This window comes from Talpa occidentalis, unplaced genomic scaffold, assembly GCF_014898055.3.
Source record: "Talpa occidentalis isolate TD23 unplaced genomic scaffold, MPIMG_talOcc4v2.1 talOcc4.14, whole genome shotgun sequence".
In the NCBI taxonomy this organism is placed as follows: Eukaryota; Metazoa; Chordata; class Mammalia; order Eulipotyphla; family Talpidae; genus Talpa; species Talpa occidentalis.
This window is the reverse complement of record NW_023601433.1, coordinates 39,946,379-39,968,866: the sequence shown is the minus strand read 5'-3', so window position 1 is coordinate 39,968,866 and position 22,488 is coordinate 39,946,379. Positions and strand designations below refer to the sequence as shown.

The 22,488-nt window shown below is 51.3% G+C and overlaps 1 protein-coding gene across 1 annotated transcript in view; it reads right to left on the bottom strand.

Moving 5' to 3' along the window:
• The window catches only part of ITPKB (inositol-trisphosphate 3-kinase B), a 98,543-nt gene that overhangs the window by 13,178 nt on the left and 62,877 nt on the right, over nt 1–22,488 (bottom strand). Inside the window, exons 2-3 of the mRNA XM_054694972.1 lie at nt 1,330–1,429; nt 45–258 (exon numbers count right to left, since the gene is read on the bottom strand). Coding sequence (XP_054550947.1) covers nt 45–258; nt 1,330–1,429 — 314 coding nt within the window. The remainder of the gene's footprint in view (nt 1–44; nt 259–1,329; nt 1,430–22,488) is intronic.

Sequence of the window (22,488 nt, the reverse complement as noted above, 5' to 3'; positions counted from 1 at the left end):
GCCTGGCGCCGAGGTGAGCGAGTACTCGGAGGAACCTGGCTCACCTGACGCCCATCTTGCAGTCCATCACACAAGGCGAGTCGAAGTCGGCCAGCAGGTCGTCCATCTGGTTGTAGCGCTCCCCATCCTTCACCACGTCGCCATGGTAGGCGGGCACGAAGGGCCTCAGCACATCGGCCATCAGCCGGTCCAGGCAGCGCTGCTCAGACTCACAGTGCTTCTTCAGGATCCTGCCGTTGGCGGCCGCCTTGAAACTCCCTGCACAGCAAGGGGGGGGGCCTTGGTCCTTAGCGGCTCCTCTCTCTGAGCCCCCACCCTGCGACTCTCTCTGTGCCAGTGCCTGGCCTCTTGGGGACGCTTCAGTGTGTGCCCAAGTTCCGGTCTGTGGACAGAGCACTCCGAGTCCCAGTGCCCCCACTCACTGGCTACAGCCCTTGGGCTGGGTCCCCAATCTCTGATCCTGGGCCCCTTATCTGAATATGGGAGGAGCACCAGACCCTGAGGGGTCACAGGGCTAAGTGGGCTGTCTGTGCCGGACCTGGTCACTCCTCTTTCTATTTCTATTTCCACTGCACCCCCATCCTCAATGGCACTCTGGGCTGTGCTCCTTCCCAGCCACACCCTCAGGGAAGTGTTCAGGGAAGGTACAGGCTAGGCCAGTGTGGAGGAAGATATTAAAAGAAACATGCTGGTGTGAGTTGGAAAGGTCAAGTCCACAGTGGCCCCTGGAACATCCCTGGAGGATGATGCACGCCAAAGGGCATGCGGGCTGGCCAGCTCGAGGGCCTGGCTTGGGTGCCCGCCTCCCTGTCCCTGGCGGGTGAAATGGGTGGGTGGAGTACGTCATCGTCCCCACGTCACCGGTCCTAAGTTACATTTCCGGTAATGCTGTGACCCCAGGACCATGTGACGCAGGCATACAGTAGGTGCTCAATGAAGAGGTTAGCATTGCCTCTTTGTCCAGATGACGAATGGTGGGCAAGCTCTAAGACTGATGACTTCAAATGGGTTTTTTGTTGTTGTTTTGTTTTTAGTTAAATTGGAAGAGAAATTAAGAAAGAGAGGAAGATCAACAGAGACAGGATGGGGACGTGTGTACTGGGGGGAGGGCTGACACAGGTCAGGGCGAGGACAGTGGTCTGCATGTGCTCGAGGCCGTCGTAGGGCATGTCTCGTGCATACAGCTGCAGCGGGACACAGGGTCTCAGAGATCCTGTTTGAGATGTTTCACCCAGGAGCCCCCGGGCTCAGACCCTCCCTCCCACATGTGCTGACCGTCTCCCCAGAGAGCCCACCTTCCCCTTGGAAAGTGGGGAGAAATGGAGCTACCTGCATGTCCTGCCAGCTGGATCCAGGGGTACTTCTTCTTGAAGGACATGACAAAGGGAGACCAGTGCACCATGTTTTTTATTTTCCTCCATGACTTGCTCTAGAAACAAGAAAAGGAAAGTCACGAATTAGAAAGAGAACCACTACTTTGTGGTTAGGATGAATCCAGAGCATGCAAACTCATTCAAGGAGCCACGCCGCTGGTTCCAAGGCCCTCACCTCCTCTGCACCTGCGCGTGTGTGCATGGGAGATGCTCTGGCCCCTTTACAGACAAGCGAAATGCCCAGAAGCAGGGCACCCCTGGAGACAAGGGCGAGACGGGCTCAGGAGGTGGGAGGAGGGCGAGCCTCGCCTGTTCTCAATCCAGGTTGAGGCCATCCTGTGCCCCTTTCCCATCATAAACAACTAACCCCACATTGCCCTTCTGTATGCCCTGTCTCAGGCCTCAGTTTCCCCATCTGTCTAGTGGGTAGCTGGTCCAGCAGGTTCCCTGGTGATCTCACACACCCCAAAAGCAACGGCCCCTCCCGGGAAGGCTGAAGAGAGTCCCTCTCAGCTGTGTTACTTCAGGCTTTACCTGTAGACGTGGATGCAGCAAAGGGCTCTCTAGCCTGTGACTAATTTGAGGTGAGATTTTAAAGGGCAGCTTTCCCCATCCCCCAGCTTTCGAGCACAAGGGGTGAACAGGCCCACAGAGCTGTCCTCTGTACTTCTCCTTCTCAGAATGTTTCATAAGTAAAATCTCTCTCCCTCTCTCCTTCTCCCTCTCCCCCCCTCACCGTGTGCGTGTGCGTGTGTGCGTGTGTGTGTGTGTGTGTGTGTGCGTGTGTGTAGGAGGCACTCCCTCGGGCAGAAAGGAGAGCTGACATTTATTGGGTGCCTTCTTATTTATATTCACAACAACCATTGCTATTTCCATTTGTAGAACCCGAGCCCCAGAGAAGGAAGGGCTCCAGCTGACATTTAAGCCCTTACCTTATGACTACTTTAAGAAAAATCCCTTTTCCCCCCACCAGTAAACATTCCTCTAGGAAAAAATACCTCTCCGTTCACTTTGATAAGACGGATGTAGAAATGAAGGCCGAACGTCCGCAGACACACGCGGCCCTGAACAGGACAGCACACGTTTCTGAGAAAGTGGATCTCCGGCCACCGAAACCACGGAGCGAAAAACACCAGGTTTGTGCTGGGAAGAGGGGAGGGAGGAATCCTGCCCTGGCCAGGGAGCCCCAGAAGACGTGCGTCCTCATCCCTGCTGCTCAGTTGCTCTAGAGACTGGATGAACTCAAGTTGTGGAGGCTGCTGGAGCCCAAGGTTAAATGAAGGTTAAATCTGCCTCCTTTGTTTTTTTTTTCTCTTTGCTGAGACTCAGCGGCTCTGTCATCAAGTTTCCAAGTTAAAATCTGTTGAAGGAGAATTCTTCCCTGCTAAATCTGGCCATTTTTATTCCTGGCCCAGAAGCCTGCAGCCCACCTTCCAGCCCTAGCCTATCCTGAGGCGTGGCAGCACTCTGCCAGGCCATGTGACAATAGGGCCGGGCTTTTACTGACAAGGGTGTTTTTCCTAGATCCTTCTGATGGCGATTGCCAAAGAAGGCTAAGGAAGGCTGAGGCGTTTCTTATCTCAGTCCCCAGAAGACTGCAGAAACAATCAGGGAAGACAATGCATTGGGGCCACAATGGAAAAAGTTAATTGCATGAGATGAGCCAAGCAGTGGCTTGTGTGGACTCATGCAGAAGACATTAAGGTAGGTCCAGAGGAAAAGCGCGCAGCCAGTTACCATGTGCTGGTCACGTCCCTGCACAGAGAGCTCAGAGTGGACAAGGGTCTGACACATTGGGGGAAGGGGGCAATCCAGGGCTGAGCCATCCCGTGCCCCTTCCCTGTCATGAATGACTAATCCCACACTGCCTTTCTACATGCCCCTTCCCAGGGCCTCAGTTTCCGCCTGTCTAGTGAGGGTTGGATGCTCCAGGATGCTGGGAAGTGATCTCACACTCCCCAACAGCAACGGCCCCTCGGGGGAAGGCTGAAGAGGGCCCCTCTCGGCTCAGTGTGTCACTTCACTTTTTATTGGTAGACATGATGACAACAGAGGACCCTGGGAGCACTCAAGGTTTCACAGGATTTCACCTGGGAGCACAGGTTTCGTGGTCCGGGAGTGGCTGGGCCAAGACTGGTGAACACTGGCAGCAGAGCCCTCAGGAGGCTGCACTCCACAGAGGCAGTCTGCAGGCAGACTCGGGGAGAGGAAAGACTGTCACGGGCTGGGGGCCCACAGGGCAGAGGCCGGAGACTTCAATTTGGAGCAGCTAGGACCAGATCTGTGGAAATGGGGGTAGGAAACCGTGGAGGATAAGCAGGCAAGACCAGGTCTGGGCTAGGAAGCCTGGTCTCAGAGAGTGTGGGGTGCCAGGGGCAGGTCAAGCTGGGCTTGAGTCTTGGCTCCATCTCCTTGATGAATGACAAGTTCCTGACTCTCTTGGGGCTCTGTTATCTATAAAGTGGGAGTAATACCTGGACTCCAGATCCCAGGAGGTAAAAGTTACCACAAGACCGTGGGGCCTGGGCCATTTGCAGAAGAGTCTCAGATCTCTGAGGTCATGGTGGGTTAGCCCCAAAGTTGTCCCTGGGGCATCGGTCTAGAGCTCAGCAGCCCTGTGGCCATGAAACCTAAGGAACAGCTACCACAGATCCCCTGTTGGGGTGTAGCTCTCGGGCTCCACAGCGACCCAGGAGAGGCAGGAGGAAGCAGAGCTGAGAACAGTGAGGCTCAGGCCCAGCAGGGGCATTTGAAGCTGTGAAACCTTGAGTGCCCCAACCTCTACGAAGACCTGCAGCCCAGAAAGGAAAGGGGTGCTGCGGGGTGGGAGTCCTCAGAAGGTTCATAGGTCCAAGAGCCTCCCAACATCGCTGTGATCCATGTCTGTTCTGCTTCCCCTTCCCCACACCTCCTCCATGGGGAGGCATTTTTTCAACATGAAAAGGGGCCCCACTTGGCCAGGATCGCCAGGGCCCTCCCATGCGAGGCTGCCCTGCATGGTCGAGGGTGGTGGAATATTCCACTTGTGCAGGTTTGCTCATCAGGAGACATCTCTGCTCACTGCTGGCAGCAGCGCGCAGGGGTTTTTCCTGTGGTTTTTAAATAGTAGCACCCAGGCAGTGCCTAATGTCACTGCCAAACATTAAACAGAAAAAGCACTTCCAGGTCCTGGTTCAGGCCCAGGAAAGAGGCGGGGCATGGGGGGGTGCGGGGGCGGGGAATCTCTCCCCACCCCTGCCCATGGGTGTAGAGAAAAGGAAAGAACAGGAGTCAATTCTCCCAGTGGCCCAGACCACAGCAGCTATTCAGAAACCAAACCCTCCAGTAAGAGCTGCTTTCCAGGCGTTGGGAAGCAGGTCAGACTAACAGTCTCTCCCCAAGCCCCTGGCCGGAGGAAGCCATGGTCTTCAGAAATAGATGTGAGGCCTCCTCCCCCTTATGACAGGCAACAAGGTCAGCAGCCTGACACCCTGGAAGAATCCGTCCCCGGGAATTGCTCACTCTCAGCTCAGGCGATGCTCAGCAGCCTCAGTCACTTCTCTGAAATCTGACCCAGGTCTCCAACTTATCAAGCCAAGTTTTGTGAAATACAAAAGCAGTTCTTAAAGGCCGTGAGAGTGATGTGGCACGCTCCCCTGGGGCAGGGCTGGGTGCCTACTGATTTCACTGGCCCTGTTCCTTTATCACCTGCCAATCATCAGGGGCATCTGGACACCTTCAGGTCCCTGCTGGTTTCTCTGGGCTGTGGGATCCATATACGTAAATCTGAGGAGTTGGCTATCTGATTTGGGCGAGTTGTATTCCTACATGTTACTTATTCACTCACAGATCTGGGGGCCGGTGTGGGAAAGCTAGGGTGTTCTTTCTAAACCTGCTGAGTTGCCATGCATAGGGAATACTCTCAGAACTCACTGCAACCTGACTTTTGTTACCCCTGGGAGCTGGGAGGGCTCAAGTCAGCCTGGCCTGCCTGCCTCACAGGCCTGGGTCCTGCATCATCATTTACAGGGCTCTTACTTAGTACCAGGCCTCATTTCTGATCTTCACAACAACCTGATGATCGACAGGAGTGTTTTCTTTATAAAACGAGACTCCAAGACTCAGCAAGCTAAATTGCACTCCAAAGTCACTCCATTCTCTCCCCCTGCCAGTAAGTGACCGCTCCCCTGGGGACCTCGACTGGATTCACCCAACCAGCCCACCAACTGGCCCCCAATGAGAACCCCAGACAGGTGATGGGAGACAGTAGATCGGGCAAGAAGGACAACAGGATTTCTTCAGGGGGTTCCCCTGGGCCACCAGAACACTGGGCTCGCAGGTGCTCTGCTCAGGGGCAGTTTTCTGGCTGGCAGAGGAGCCCAGCGCCTCTGGGAGACGTTCCTCAACCAGCTACCAAAACCCCACCTATCTCCATTCCTGGGCTGGGCAGGAGCCACTTTTGGCTTAGTTACCAGATCCCGCAACTCAGCTCCGACCAGCTACAGGCTTCTAGACTGGCTGGACTCTGCACTTGGGACATTCCTGAGAGCACTTCAAGGGAAAGTAAAGTAGCACGAAGCTGATTACCTGCCAAGCAGGTAAGGGGCCAGGGGGTGGGCTGGAGACACGCTTTCACCTCGATTCTGTGCTGGCTGCTTAAGCCAACTAAAGACCAGAAGTGAGGGTTTTTTTAGGTAACACCTTGGGTTTATGGGCTTGGAGGAGACCCAGCTACACAAATCCCGAGATGACCACACTCCGGGGTTAAATAAGCATGGGCTTCGGTTTTGCTTGCTCTAGCCCAGCACGTGCCAGTGCTTTCTCATGCCGGTTACAGTCCTGACCTGGCTTTCTAAGAGGTGGGGTCTCGTGCTGTACTCTGGCTGCAGAGGGGAAGGTAGGACCCCAAGTCACCCAGAGTCATTTTAAAGGACCAGAAAACAATCAGAAATGTGGAGATGTGGTCCTTTAAGAGTGGGCCTCACAGGGTCCTGGGCACTCCTGGGTTGCTGAAGTGGCTCTGGGAGGATTCCTCCCTGGTACCTGATTTGACAGGAGCTAAAATATCCAGAGAATGTGCAGAGAGACTGATAGTGGGGGGAAATACTGGTAAAACAACCCCAACCCTCTGCACGTTTGAGTCAGCAGAAGTCACAGGAAAGGGAGTCTCAGAAGCAGCAGTCACCCGCTGAGCCTTCTCTGTGCAGCCAGCCTGCCCCACGCACCACATAACCTGCCTCTCCTCTCCCCACAAAGACTTCTAGTCTCACGGCAGGTGTGACTCTACTCCCGAGTGGCCAGCACCTACGTGGGATGAACGCCTGTGCTCAACACGGGGTACCTCAGAGCACACTGATTTCTGTGCAGAGGACCCGGGGAGGAATGTGGAACCTTGGCGGTTCCTCGCCCCACTTCTGCCCTGGACTCACAGTTGCCCCAAGCCCTTGAGAGTCCTTGGCGGAAACAGTGCTCTGGCCAGTAGGGCCACCGGGCCAGGGCTGAGTCCAAGGGAGGAGCCTAGGCAGGTCTGTGTTTATTCAGACCAGATTCTGAGTCTCCCTGTGATGCTAATGGCTCCTGGGTAAATGCCATCCTTGGGCTGCTTCTCCCGGCCTGTCACCCCCACTCAGGCTGCAGGGAAATGTTGCCTTAAACAAACAAAGGTTAAGCGGGATTACCTCAAAGTCTGGTCTTTGTCTTCTATCAAACAGTCAAAAGGGACTGGTGTGGGCAGGGGATAAGGAGCGGGCAGAGGACAGGAGCGGAGGATGAGGAGCTTGGGGGGAGGAGCAGAATGAGGAGCGGGGAGCATAGAGGAGTGGAAAATGGCCCCAATCTTTGGTGGTGGCTGGTGACCCTGCCTGTGGGGCCTTCTGTGTCCTGACCTGCTTATGCTCAGTGGAAGATCACTGATGGCCCCTTTGCTTTCACTGCTGGGGGTGAGGAGGGCTTGAGCTCACAGGGGCCCTTAGTGCTCATCGGAGGGTTCACAGTAACCCCCAATAAAGCTTCTCAGGAAAAGCAAGGATGGCCAAGTCCTTAATTCTGCCTTCATTCACCCTCTGCTGGTTCTCAGGCCTTGCTCTCTCCCCTCCTCGGATTCCTCCTCCGGTCCCCTGAGAGGTGAGTGGGTCCCCCACTGGTGTTTGAGTTGAGTGACAGCTCAGTCTCCCCCACAGAGGGGAGCTGTCAGGGCCAGTGCTATCTTCCCTTCAGCTCAGCTTTTGGGGTCCACTTCCTGTCTTCTTTGTAGCCTCTGCCTGTCCCTCCAAACCATCGCTGTTGGGTTCAGGGGGGTGAGTAGTGACATTAGGGGCAGGTGTTCCTTTGCTTTCCCGCCCTCACATACCTCAGGGTGTTTAGCAGGCCCGGCGCCCCCCTCACCATGTCCATCCACACATGGAAGGGTCTGCAGTTTGCCTAACACATACACTCTCAGGTCTGGGATTTGTGGGTGACTTTAGACCTCATGACTTCTCCCCATTCACCCTGCCACCTATGAGTGTGCCATCATGGATTTTTCAGGAGAGTCGTCGCAGGGGCACAGGTCTTAGCTAAGTCCTATGCAGCTTAGATACCTCTTTCCCGGGAGGTCCTCCCTCTGCTTTAGCGACCCCTCCTGGGTGTCCCTAAAGGGCCCTCCTTACACCGTCCCCCCAGCTCTTATCTGGGTGAGTGTAAGCTCCCTCACAACCTGACCCCACCAGACACTCAGCAGGCCCTTGCTGGGGGGCCCTGACAGGTCACCAAGGATAATCGGAGCTGCAGGCTCCGAGCTGAGCTCACAGTTCAGGAAGGGGGACACCAAGTCCAACAGGTGTGAAGGGGCTGCGCTACTCGTGGGGATCTGGTCAGAGTCTCCTGCAGCAGGCCGAGGTCCCCGGCAGTCACGAACTCTCCTCCAGTCCTCAGTAGGGCCCCTGCTGTTCCTCTCCAGCCCCCCCAGCAGTGCCGGCCTTTAGAGCAACAGGCCTCCCGAGGTCAGCTCTGCCAGCCCACGCGCACCCTCCACGCTTCCTCCAGCTTCCTTTCCCTTTTCTTTGCCCAGCCCTCGACTGTTCACCTCTCTGCCTGTTAAAGATGAGAGGACACACTCCTCCCTCTCTGTCTGGATTCTAGAACCCTCCATCTCACTGGAAAAGTAGGCCAAAGCCTTGGATTTCATTTTCAGAGGGCAGCACCATGAAGCAGAGTATGACTGGGAGTTAGGATGCCCCCTTGCTCTGCCAGCTCTGGCTGCAGCCATCCTCAGTGTCCTCAGCTGTAAACTGGGAGCAACAACACCCCTTACCCCCCAGGCGGGTGAGAACTGATGAGGCAACCACAGCCTCCATATGCTGCCATGGGACAGGAGGGCCTTAGTGTCGCTTTGTTTTTACTTCTAATTGAAGTCATTTTCTCCCTCAAGGCACAGAAGGCTGGCAAGCATCCAAATGGGCATCTCCAGAGGGTCAAATCATTGCAGGCTGGCAGTTAGATGAGCTAACTGTGTGACGAACTGCCCTCAAAGCTTCCCCTGGATGCTCAAGGCAGTTAGGGCTCCCCTGCCCTCCCCTCCCCACCCCACCGTCACTCAGTGACTCAGGGAGAGGCAGGACCCAGGTGTTCCTGTTGCTGGTTCAGAAAGGAGATTAGAGACTTTCCCAAATAACCCCATTTCACATGTGGAATCCCAGCAGGCCCCACAAAACAGTATTTTGGGGGTAAATAGTGAGACTGCTAAACAAATTTCCTTCTAAACAAGGGATTTACATGCTCCTCTTACTCCTTTTCCCACTTAACTTGTTCCTCCAATTTTCTGCTTCCCCCCCAGCACTTCCCTTTTTATTTATCTAGTTTGATCACTTGACTTCAACTTTTATTTTTAGAGAATTGCAGTTTTTTTTTTTTTTGAGTAAAAGAGATGAGCGGAGATATCTAAAATACTAGAAACGGGAAATAAATCCCCTGACCCTGTGACTCTCTCAAACAATATAGGCAGAATTCTTTGCTTTACTGCACACATGTGTGCGTGTGTATGCGTGTGCCTGTGTGTGCCAGTGAGCAGTGGTGATAAATTGGTTGGGGGAGGGGAGAGACACAAAGGGCTCACACTTAAATGCCTAAGGCATTACTGAGCACTACGCTACTATCCCGTAAAATCCTCTCTGGACGATGATTCAGTTGTTTCCATTCTGCAAATGATGAAACATCTTCAGAAAAGTTAAATAATTGCCCAAGGTCATATAGTTTCCTGGTTCATGCCATTTAATTTCAAGGATTTCGTTTGCTTCAGCCAACAGGATAACTGGGCCGCCATACTCTCTCCACCACCAGAGACTGTCTCTCCCTTAAGTAAAAAATCGCCTCAAATAAACAGCAAGTGCTTTGTCAGAAGAGTGACCTTTCAGATGGGGGAAGCCTGAATAGAGACCTGCCCTGCCCGGCCCTCCTTCCAAGCCCATTTCCAGAACAGCCTCAGGACACACACTGAGGGAAGGGCCATTGAACAAAGTGCTGCCGGAGAAGGTTCCTCTGTGTCAGTGCCTTTGTGCTATTCTCGCAAGAGTCTGAGGGCAAGTCACTGAGTTGTCCATGTTTGGAAAAAATGTTTTTTTTTCTTCCTTCTTCTCCTTCTTTTTGGTCTTTCTAAATAAGCAGTCAGGGCTTCCCTAGTGATCATTCTTTCCTCCGCTGGGGAAAGACTGTGCAGCTCCCAGGCAGCACAGGGGAGGCAGCCAACTTTGTTCATTGTGCTTCCCTTGGCAGGTCCCTGCGGTGATGGCAGCTGGGTGCAAGCCCGGGCAGGTAGGGGCCCCTGGCGCCCTGCTCCCTCCTGGAGCCCAGCTTAGAAACCTGGCTGGGACCAAAAGCGAAACCTGCCCCTGCCAAAAGTGAGGTGTACGCATGGAGGGGAGGAGGGGAGGCCTGGCAAAACCAAGACACCAGGAAAATGAAGCCCAAGGACTTGACTGAGTGAGTAGCTCCAGTTGAAAAAAATGAGTCTGGATTTTAAGACTAATCGTCTTCCCCCTTTCACGAACCAGAAAAATCCCCTATAAAACAAATGCAAAACCACTTTTCGCCACAGACCTGCGTGACGTTTAATTGAACTCCAGCCCTCCCCACCCAGTCACATGCTGTTCGTCACAGCTTTTCCTCAACTGTCCTTTACAAAAACCTCCTAGCAATTCCCCTAGGGACCTGTGCCAAGGGTGGTAGGGTTGTTCGAAGGGCGAATGAATACCTCCCTCAGCATCAACAGCAGGCCTACCGCAGAAGAACAATGCTGGTCTGGCCTCACCAGTCCCTGCAGACCCGACCCTTCAGTTACTGTCCTTGCTACTCCAAGTGGCGCCCAGAGTCTGCTATGCCCTGGGCCTGGAGTACAGGACCTGGTCTGTAGCTGCTGTTTTCAGATGGGAGTGCCCCATACAAGCGTTCGGCCTGGGCTGACCATTCTGAAGGATGCCACTTTGGTCAGCAACTCCCAGTGGCACATCGGCCAAAGTGCATCAGCCTGACTAGTTGCCCAGCTGTCCTCTCCTGGTTAGCTTAGCTGCCTTCTTCCTGGTACAATGACAGACCCAGTTTCTAGACCCGCGGTAGCACTCAGACTGGTCCTTCTTTATGGCCAATCACCCCCCACTCCCCACCATTCTCCAGAATCCCTGCTAGGGAGACCACCTAGGCCCAGCTAGCAAGGGTAGGGCCTTGCTAGAGTGCTCCCTAACCACCCACAGAAGCAAGCAGGGCCCATCAGGGATTCAGGGCAGTCCTGGACACAGGGCAGACCTTTCCATCCTCATTTCCCACAGGAGCTCTCTCAGGACCCTCTCTTGTCCAGTAAGGCCAGCCACCTTCCTGTCCCATGCCTGCCTCACCTCCAGGTCTCTGTTCCTGCAGGTGCTCAGCCTGAGTGTTCTTCCTCTTCTCTCCCATTGGCCCACATCCTGCCTATCCTTGCAGTTGATCCTGCCGGAACTTTTGTGCTGGCCTTCCTTACCTGCTCCACAAAACTCCTCAGACTACACCAGCCACACAGCCTTCCCAGAGCCCTCCCACAGCAGGGCAGGGTTTGCATGCTTCCTGGTTCCCGTGTGCTGCATCGTGTCCCCAGCAGCGGGTGAGCTCCTTGAGAAGTAGGAATGTGTCCTCACATTGCTGCCTGCCCCCAGACAGGACATACAGCCTGAACACACTATTACCAGCCATCTGATGGTTAAGAAAACCTTATAGGTCACGCCCGCAGCAAGGGGTCAGGTCCTGCCACAGCCCATCTCCTGAAAGATGGAATACACCTAAGCCAGCGCATGCTTCATGCTCACCTGCTCAAGCCTGGATTTTTCCAGAGACATCTCCAGGGAGCAGGAGGCCTGTACTTGCAGGAACTTCCTGTTCCATATGCCTGGGTTCTCTCACACCCCAAACCTCCCCAGTTCAGGCAGCCTGATCAGCCCAGGACAGCAGATGGGGGATGGGGGGAGATCTTCACACGAAAGGGGTTGGGGGATCCCCTTTTTACTCAGGTGAGTCAACCCAGGAAAGAAAGCACTCCCATTGTGACTCTATTCCAGATCCCCTGCTCCCTCCTTTTCCCTTCCTAATTTTACAGGAGCTGGCATCAAAGGGAGTCCACAATTTTGCCAAATTAGGCTTTTTTTGGATACCTAAGAATGGAGGTATCCTGCACCTAAAATGGAAATGCTTCTAACCCTCCCAACCAGGCAAGGCCCAGCAAAAGCTCCATCTCTGATCTATAATGTCAGTAGCTTGGCTCCTCCTTCCTCCTCCCTCCTGGATTCCATCCTCTTAAGAACTAAAAGTAATGGAGGGCTAGAGGGAAGAGGCAAGAGAGAGGAAGCACACAAGAGCTTCGGTGCACACAGAGGCCTAGCCTACCTCGAATGCAGGAGTCTGTGGGGCCTCCAAGGCCACTGGGACCAGAGGCTGGGGGGCCAACAATAGGAGGAAACAGGGAGTGGCCGGTACTGGGGAAGAGCCTGGGTGAGGGGGGGCACTCGGGGTAGCAGCCTCGAGCAGCTGACTTCCTAATGGACAAAGCTCACAGGACAGAAAGGTTCAGCCTTTCCTCTGGGAAAGGGCGTCTGGGGTTCTGCCCAGCTGGTTCTGCCCAGGGCCTCCCCTATAACACACACTGCGCCCCTTCCCTCCCTTGGCCGCCAGTAAATCCCTCCCCAGAGATTTTATTTTTACTTTGGTAAAATGCAAAACAACATGGCCTAGTTATAGAGGCTGGAAATTTACTGAAGGGCCTCACTGGTCAGCAGACAATGGACTCTGATATTCTGGGACCACTGAGCATCCCCCAGTGCTCCTCCCAGGCCAGCTCCTCACTCAGCATGATCACCCCACTCCCAGTCCAGCCCCAAGCCTCCAGATGCCATGGCCTGGGGACTAGCGGTACTTAATTCCTCCTTCCCAGCTCCCAGATTTATAAGACCTAGAGACTGGGGCAGAGAGTGGCATGGGCTGTTCTAATAAGGGTAGCTAATAAAATAGCTAGTATGTGTTGCGTGCCGACTAGCGCCATACATGGTGCTAAGTACTTGGTTAGTATTATGCAGGTGCCAGATGAGTATTCTGTCACATAAATCCTCTCGCCGCATTTTACAGATGAGGACACTGAGGCACGAGGAGATTAAATAACTCGCAGAAGGTCCCGTAGATGATAAGTGGCACAGGCAGGACCTGATGCCACGTGGTCCGGCACCAGGGTCCAGGCTCTTCATCACGCCGCTGGACTGCTGCATTTCTCGTCATTCGTAATATGTAACCCTGGAGTCAGATAACCTAGATTTAGATCCTGTTATTCCTGGCCGGGGTATTAGGCACGGTACTGAACCTCTGGGACTTGAGTTTCCTCCTTACCTATCAAATAGGAATACTGCCAACCCTGCACGGTGATTTTTGAATTAAATGCTCTGCACGCAGCTCCTGCTGTTTAGATGGAAGCGTTCTGGAAAGGTGTTCTCTGTGCCTGGTCTGGTCTGTCAGCCCCAGGAGGGCAGGGCCCTGCATGTGGGATGACTGTCATGGGAGGGGGCTCCGTGTGGGCTCCGCAGGGTCTGCTCACTCCTCTACTATCCCCAGCCCTGGCCTTCAAAGCCCATCTTTCTTCCCATGAGGACAATGCAGAGGACAAAGTCCATGGCTGGTAGCAAGCGGATCCCCAACTAACAGTCCCGCTCCTTGCCATAAAATGAACCCTGGAGGAGCCTGGGGTGGCCTCCACTGGTCTTCTGCAAAGACGCCACAGGGGGCTCCTCTGTTCCTGTAGCCCCTCCCCTCCCGCGCCAATCCTCCCAGGGGAAGACCTATGCTTGCTCCGGGGAGGCTGCTGGTGGCCATGAGGACACAGAGGTCTTTAGCCCATGCTGGAAGATGACATTTGAAAAGCCAGGAATCATCAAGGAAGCTTTCTGCAAAATGTGTAGGGATCTAAGAAGGCATCAGTCCCCTCCCAGCTCCAGCAGCACAGCCTGCTGATAGCCGGAGTTAGCAACCTTCACACTCCTCCTTTGTGTTTTCTGAGATTCCCAGAGATGGAAAATCTTCCAGTTATATTTTAGAAAACTTAGGGTTGCCATTGGATGTAGCATAGAGACAAGATTTCCTCCAGTATGCCAAAAGTTTACTTCTCAGGTCAAGAACACTCACAGACAAAATACTGCCTTTTAAGTAGCTTCTCAGAACCCAAAAAGAGCTCACAGAGACTTGGGAAGGGGTTACTCTGGACCAATTCCAAAGTCAGATTTTTGGGAACTCCCACTTAAGGAATTTCTAACAAGGAAACTTTTCAGGAAGAGCTTGAATACCACATGAGAACTTATAAGCAGTATCAAATATTTAGCTATATTTAGAAAATAATTTCCAAGCAAGACACGCGGGCGTGATTGTATTTCTGACAGATTACACTGATTTTTCTGTGGCTAAATAGTGCTCAGAAAATGGGGGGCAGGCTTGCAGAGAGAATCAGAAATGGGGAGCTGCCTTCTGCAGCCCTGTTCACCAGAGGCTGACACACAGCTCCCAGCTCTGCTATGAGTCACTCAGCCTTCCTCTCCCGGACCAGAGCTGCTCAAACTGTCTCAGTTAGGCAGTCAAGCATCTGCTCACGTGTAGACTGCTAGAGGCACAGGAAATGGGTTGCCAAAAAGACACACCAGTGAACCCCCAAGTATGAGCAAGACTTGTCAACTCCCAGAACGCAGCTGTCCCCGGGTCATCCTGCCATGTGTACGGGTATGGTGATTTTCATAAACAGGCTGACTCATCGCCCTCCCCGGCACATCTTGGTGGTGGTAGTGGTGGTGGTGGTGGTGGTGGTGTGTGTATGGGGGGAAGGGGGGCGCCGAGTGCTTACTTAGCACTTTCCTTGGTGCCTAGAATCTCTTGCCGCCCCAGAGAGGCAGGTGACAGGCTGGTCTCCCAACCCCAGAGGAGAAAAAAGGGTCAAAGGGGCTCACGCAGGTTCATGTCCCAACCAGGCAACAGATCTGGAGTCCTGCCCCAATTCTTACCCCAGGCAGCCGTCTGGCCCAGTGCCAGTGGCCATCTACCACCCAGCAAAAGCTCCCTCTCTTGCCTGCCCGGCTTTCAGAATGCTTCCTCACCTCCTTCCTAGCCGAGCTTGGGGAAAAAATTGGATGGATCTCCGAGGTGAGTTCTCTGAAAAGTGTATTCTGAAACAGCACAGGGTGAGGAATGGGTTTCATGAACTTGGAAAGTCCTTCCAGCCAGGGGGCCTGACCCAGAAGAGCTCCAGAGGTGCTTAAAGGCCGGACGGCTCCAGGAAGTCTGGGGCAGGTCTCACCAAGCTCTGGGCCTCCCGGCACAGGAGAAGGTGAGAGCTGAGCACCCTGGTCTGCCAGTCTGGGGGGAGCAAAGCTCCTTCAAGATGTCCACGTGTGTGCAGTGAAAACACACACCCATCCAGGGAGGAAGTCAGATGGTAGCTGCAAAGCTGGGAGTCTGGACAGAGCATGAGAGCCGCCCTCCTGGATGAAGGACATGCTGCAGGGCCTCGGTCCCAGAGACAGGGGCGCGAGAGTCTCACGGTGACCACAGCTCCCTCGCAGGCTGGGCCTCTGCAAGGTCTCTGGGGACTGGCCACATTTAGGGACCGTAACATCACTTCCAGGGAACGGGACCAGCTGGTTGATTTATTCCTCTTAACTTTCAACGCTATTATTAGGGCACATCTGTCTCGGAGTGAAGTCACCAAGGAAAAACCCAACTGAAGAAAATACTTTTAAGCGGTCGTCATTTCAATCTTTGGAAAAGGAAGCAAGGCAATAAACCACCAAAGAACCCCAGAATTCAGGGTGACCCAAGAGGAAAATGGAAAGTATTTGCCCTGGGAATGCAGGCAGCTGAGCTATTTACATAGTGCTTGGCCAGTGCATGGACAGCTCCTTAAACTGTTTCCTCTTCCCTTCCCCAAAATTAGTTTTTTCTTTCCTCCCCTTAACAGTAAAGTCAGCGGGTGAAGTTCCCCTCAAGCTTGAGTCAGATCCAGGCTAAAGTCAGTTAGTGACATGACCAAATGACACAGAACAGGGATCCAGGGGCCTGCAGACATATTAATTGGTGACAATTTTTTTCTTTTTTAACCAGTTCCCTATATTTAGAAATTTCACCACAAAACTCAGGTTTTCCAATTTTCTTTGAAACACTGGGCCCACACTCCCACTGGTGTCCATCCGTGGCCAGAAGACGGGATCCTCTTTTCCGGCCTCTGGGCCCTGTGCACAGGTGTCATCTGTCTGGCCCCTGAGGGGTCTGCGCTGAGCCCCTGACTTGCAGGAGGGTGTACACCCAGCCTGAGGGCCTCTGCTGGCCTAGGTGTCTGCTCAGTGGCCATGTAAGTGTCGGTAAGTCACCGCCTGTGTTGAGCTTCTGTTTCTCCATCTGAAAACTGAGGGAAATGTTCCACCCCACATTTTCACCTCTTGTAAGGCTACAGGGATCACTAAGAAAATAAGTGAAGTGCCTGAACACCTGAATGGTTGTTTAGGTCTAACAGCTAACACAAAATGCTCAGACAAAGTGGCCTCTGACCAGGTTAGTGGCCTGGGAGGGGAGCAGGAAGGACAGCTGCACAAGAGAGAGCTCAGTGGTCACTTGCCTACAGGATCCGAGACACATGAGAGCCGACACTTCTGAACCACCAGGCCCTGCTGGCTCCTCTGGCTGCTCAGTGGAGAAGCAGAACGTAGCATGGTCACGGGTGAAAAGAACCCAGCTCTGGCTGACCTCTGCCTTCAATAAGTCACAGCAGAAGTTAGAACTGGCAGCATCTGGCATCTGGGATGGCAATCGTGGCCCAATCTGGGAGAGGAAACTTGAAGCCATCCAAGGTGGGCCAGGAGGATACCTAACACATCCTGGCCATAAACCTCAACATCCAACATGCCAGGGCAAAATGAGAACCACTGGGTGTTCCACAGCACACCCCAAGTGCACCATGAGTCTTGACCTGCACCCGACCAGAAGGTCCCTGCCCATCCTCTCAGCTTTCCCACTGGCCTGTCAAATGAGAAAGAAATGACAGAGAAAGAAACCACAGAGGGCGAGCTACCAATGGGCACCCAAAGCCATGGAGAGGTTAAATGATGAATGCACAAGCCACACCAACGTTGTTGATGCTTTGAAGACAACGTTTGAGGGCAGAGGCACTCTGCAGGGAAGGCTGGCAAGTGAGCGCTGTGATTCAGAAGAGGAGCCTGGGTGGGGGTGGAACGTGGTGCGATGGCCCAGAGCTTAGGGAGACAGCCCAAGCCCAGCTGGGCACCTCTTACGGAGCCAGAGTTGCTCAGAGGGTGGTGCCGTCAGTGTGCAAGGCTCTCAAGAGGTCACCTTTCCTCTCACCAGTTCCTCAGCAAAGCACCACCGATGGCAGGAGCCCAGTGCTGGTCACCACACTTCAGCTGTAGCTTCCATCGGCTCGGGCCTCAAGGGGCTCTTGCACAGAGTGTGTGTGCAGAGTCCTGACCAGCGCTGGACCTGCGGCCTCCCGCCTAGCAGGTCTGTTGGGATTGTGCTGCACTAATGAGGACACGAGGTATGTGGGAGACCCTGGCACAGGTCCTACCACCAGGGCCGGCCCCTCAGGGGGAGAGGGGGCCTGGAAAGACCAGAAAATGGACCCACGTAAACAACCCTGGGCTGGCTCCCAGGCCTTCTCCCCCAAGCAGCTCACTCATACTTTCTGACAGCACTGGCCCTGCTGCATTTAACATGCTGGGTGGCTTCTTCCCACACAGCCTTGCAGGGGAGACAGGGCCCCCGAAGGCACCTTGGGTAATACTTGGAACATCTGAGCAAGAAGCAACTAGAATTAGGACCCCTTGACCAGGTCCATGATTATACATGAATATCCAGAAGAGGGAAGGGACTTGCCCTGATCACAGTTCAGCAGATCCAGGTCTCCCCATACTCAGCCAGGACTGCTGGTTCCACCATCATGCCCTCTCCCCCCACAGGGGACCATCATTACTAACAGCAAGCCAGTCCTGCTGTGCCCTCACCTTGCCCCAGGCTGACTTTTGACCAAAACAGCTTCCAATCATGTCTTCTTTCTATGAAAGCCATTTCCTGCTGCTATTTCCCCCTCCTTTTGTATTTTGCCATTTAGGATAATAGATACCCACTCAAGTCCAATAACATACTAGATTATGTACTAGATTCTGTGCCAGGTTCCGGGGAGCCCACAGACCATTAAGGGGAAAAAAAACACAGGCCTGAATAACTATAATTGAGGGTTGAAAATGGTAAGTTACTTTATGGAGGCACAGATACTAGGCGACAGGGAATTAGTTTCTTTGGGAGACAGGCTTCATGGAAATGGCGACATTTAAGCTAAATCTTGAAAGATGAGGAAAATGAGTAGGGTGTGTGCATGTGTGGGTGTGGGTGTGGGTGTGGGGGTATGTGTTAAAAGTGAAGATAGGATTTCAGACCTCAAAAAGTATGAGCAAAGCAGAGAAACCAAAATATATACAGAACAGCCAACAACTCAGCTCAACTCAGCTCAGCTCAGCCAGATACAGGACCAAGAGCCAGGGTTAGGGGAACAGTTTGCCCCAGAGGGAAGCAATTAAGAGGGTAAATTGTCTATAGGGAATTTAAGACCATAATAAAGCTGATCAGCTTTTTATTATCATCTCAAGCTGGCAATTCTGATTGAATATATTCCTATTACCCTTTCCTTCAAGTCTTTAGTCTAATTCTAAACAAAGGCAGCATCACTGCTTCATTTTCGCAATATACATAAACTTCAAATCCACACTTATTACTTGCTTATCAGTTACTTAATTCTTTCTAAATGTTTTATTCCCCATAGAAGTTAATTCAGAGAATTCTCAGTTATAAAGTCAGGCCTGGCACCGATGGATACTACACCACGCATTTCAAGAGCAAGTGCACAGGTTTCCAAGTCATTCAAGCCTGATTTGCAAGGTGCTTTGTGTCACCAAATCCTGTGCTGCTGGGCATCCTGAGCGGCAAGAACAGACCAGAAATAACAACAGCAGCACAACAGAAAGACAAAGAAATGGAACCTCAGCTCCTTCCATTCTGTCATTCTGAGACCACTTTTTTATTTGTTTAAAATTTTCAACACTAAATCAATACCCAAAAATAAAGGTAAGGACAGTGTTGTAATTTCTAGCATTTACTGTGAAATGGGAAATTTGTGACTTTCTGCCAAATTTGTCTTTATGTTTCAGATTTATTTCTATTTATGTATCTGTTGCTCAAGTGAAAGAAACTTTTCAAAATTAGAACTAATAAAAAGTACTCTCTGTATAATGAACTGTAAGGGAAGACAGGCTGACAAATCTGGGTTTGTCCACGAGCATGAATATGCAAAGGAGACCAGTTCTGGTGAAGCCTGACAAGTGTATAGAAAACTCAAAAACCGAAACTATAATGTTATTCATTACAGCTATAGACCAATGTGTAAGTATAATTCTTCCCTTCTTCTAAAACATGCATTAATGTATTTAATAAGCATTAAATACATTATGTCAACACCACCCCCCTCCCCCCAACACACACACATACTTTCTTTTACTGACAGGAACATATCACAAAACTCAAAGTTTGCAATTCCTTTCTGACCATTTTCATTATCTGTTTTTATTTCTTGACTATACTGAAAGTAATTTTGTGATACAAAAGAAAGGAGAGTTTAAAAAATTATCAAGTGCCAAATATGCTAGGTGTACCCCTGGTTCAGCTTCCTGACAAGAAGGTTCAAGAGGAGAACAGAAGGTGAGGCTTCAGAAAAGAACTGCACCAAGATGACTGTTGGCCTTGACTATCAGGCTAATGAACTTGGCCTATAGTCTCCCAGTAAATGGGTAGAAATGACAGGAAAATACCAAGAGCTTTGACTATCCAAAATGTAAAAATTCTAAGAATCAAAAGCAAAGAAACTACCAAAACAAAATAAAAGCCAAATAAACTGGAGAAAATGTTTTACTAGGTAATGATGGCTGAAGGGTTAATACCTTCTATATACACAACTTGAACAAATGGGTTAAAAAACCTCTTAGGATGCCAAGACTTAACTTCGCAATAGACACGTAATTCAAAGCACACATAATGAAAGTGACAAAGTAGTATTTCCCCATTAAATTAGCAAAAACCAGTAAAATAATCAATGCAAGTGCTCTGAGGAGGACACAGGGTGACACAGGCACCCAAAGGGCGCATGACCCTTTGGGAAAATATTCCAGAGAGAGCTCTCAAGGACCATAAAAATGTCTGAACCTTTCATTAAGTTATTTTACCTCTGGAAATCTACTTAAGGAAATACTCTAAAACATGGAAAAAGTTACAAGCACAACTATGTTCATTATGCCATTGTTCATAATAACAATAGCATTGAAAATAACCCAACATCCAACAATTGAGGAATGATTAAATAAATTAGGGATACATCCTTGGGATTGATCATTCAGTCCTTAACAATATGGGTTAGAAAGAAACATGGAAAATGTGGTATAACGAAGTGAGAGAAGAAAAAAGTACAACAGAGTATTAAAAATGTATGTAGTTTATGGTCCAACCACTATGGAGAGCTGTGTGGAGATTTCTTGACCTACTAAACATAGAGCTTCCATATGATCCAGCAATTCCACTCCTAGGTATTTACCCAAAGGACACAGAAACATCAATTCCAAAGAACACCTGCACCCCTATGTTTATAGCAGCACTGTTTACAATAGCTAAGCTTTGGAAACAGCCCAAATGCCCAAAAATAGATGACTGGATCAAGAAGATGTGGTACATATACACCATGGAATATTACTCAGCATTCAAAAAAGATAAACACATGCAATTTGCAGCAACATGGATGGCGCTGGAAGGGATCATGCTCAGCGAAATAAGCCAGAAAGAAAAAGAAAAATACCGGATGGTCTCACTCATAGCAGGAATCTAGAAAACTTAAATAAGGGACCAGGAAAAATAATAACTATGAGAAAGAAAATATCAAAGTCAACAAACAACTATGAACCAGAGACACACTATGGGGGGTGGGGGGCGGGGAAAGGAGGGCTTGGGGTCAGAACAAGGGGGTTGTAATTTTATGGGGAATATAAAAAATAAAATTTAAATAAAATGTGGGGAAAAAACAAATAAATAAAAATGTATGTAGTTTAGAAGGCTGAGAGGAAATTTAATATTTAGCATTTCCAAATATTAAGTTTATATTGAATTTGTTAAAATGACTTGACTCTGCTTTGCTTTCTTACTCTACTGAACTGCAGGTTAGTTTGTGAGCATCCTCGAATCTACCAGCTAATAACAGAATCAATATGGTGTCACTGCCAGGATTATGATATATGTTTTTTGTTTTCAAAACATATTTCTGTAATATGGTTAGTTGACTTTTACAACCGAGAAAACCTCAGCTCACTGGCCAAACAAGTAGTGTAAACAAACTGCTGCTCCTCACCCAGCCCCTTGAGAGCGCCTCTCTGCATTGGACCTGAGAACACAGCCTCTGCTAGGTCTCTCATGGGAGGGAGGAGGGCTTCCTCCCCTGGGTGCAACTTCCATGAGGTCAAAACTGTTAATGTTCGCTGTAGGGGACCCTGTGAAACTCCAGAATCCTAGTAACCTCAGTGGAGGTTCAAACTGACAACCAAGGGCTTGAATGTTTGGTGAGGAGCCTTCCCAGTATTGAAAAGGTCTGGGCAGGACCAGGATGGGGAAGAGGTTTGTGTGGTCAACCTTCTACCAAGAGATCAAGGGCAGGGACCTTGAGATTCATCTTCTAGCTCCTCCCAGGAACAGGATGCCCCACAAGGAGCCAGATAAATGCCACTGCTCATGAATTCACGGCTGGACAAGGCTTCACAGAGAACCACATGCCACTGGCCTAGACGTGGGGATGCAACAGTGCACCTATCCAGGTCCTGCCCTCGAAGGAGCTTATGTTCTACATGCAAAGAGGAAGACCACAAACAAATAAATATAGAGGACATCTGACAGTAGTAAACATTTTGAGGAAAAATAAAGCCAGGTAGGGAAAAAGGAGGTGCTGCCTCAGCTGGGCTGCTCAGCAAGGGCCTCTGCTGCAGGAATGAAGGGCTGAGTCGCCCACACATTCAGGGGACAGTGGAGAGCAGACCATCTGCACTGGGCTGGGCTAAAGACTGGCAGGAGGAACACTGTGGCAGGAATGAAGCTGCCAAAGGGGAGTATGGAATGAGCCAAGGTCAGCTCATGCAGAGTTCTCAGGCAGTACTTAGGATTCTGGATGGGTGTCAGGGAGGCTGGAAGGCACAGGAAGGTTCTGTGGGGAGAATGCCCTATCTGGCTTATGTTTTCAAAGGCTCACTCTGCCTGTGTGTACAGCAGACCTGGGAGCAGAAAGCAGGTGAGAAAAGGTGAAAACAAAAAGTATCAGTTTTGAAGTTGCTGTAATGATCCAGAGATGACAGATGTAATTTTTTTATTCCTCCACTTTGCTCCTTGACTGTCTTTCTGCTCCTTCGCATTCCTGTCTTTCCTCTAACCTCAAGGCATGGTCCATGTTAGAGAGAGGTGCCTTCCAAAGGCCTGTGGGTCCTGACGAGGAAGAGGGAAGCATGCTTGGCAGCAGGGACCAGGAACCTGT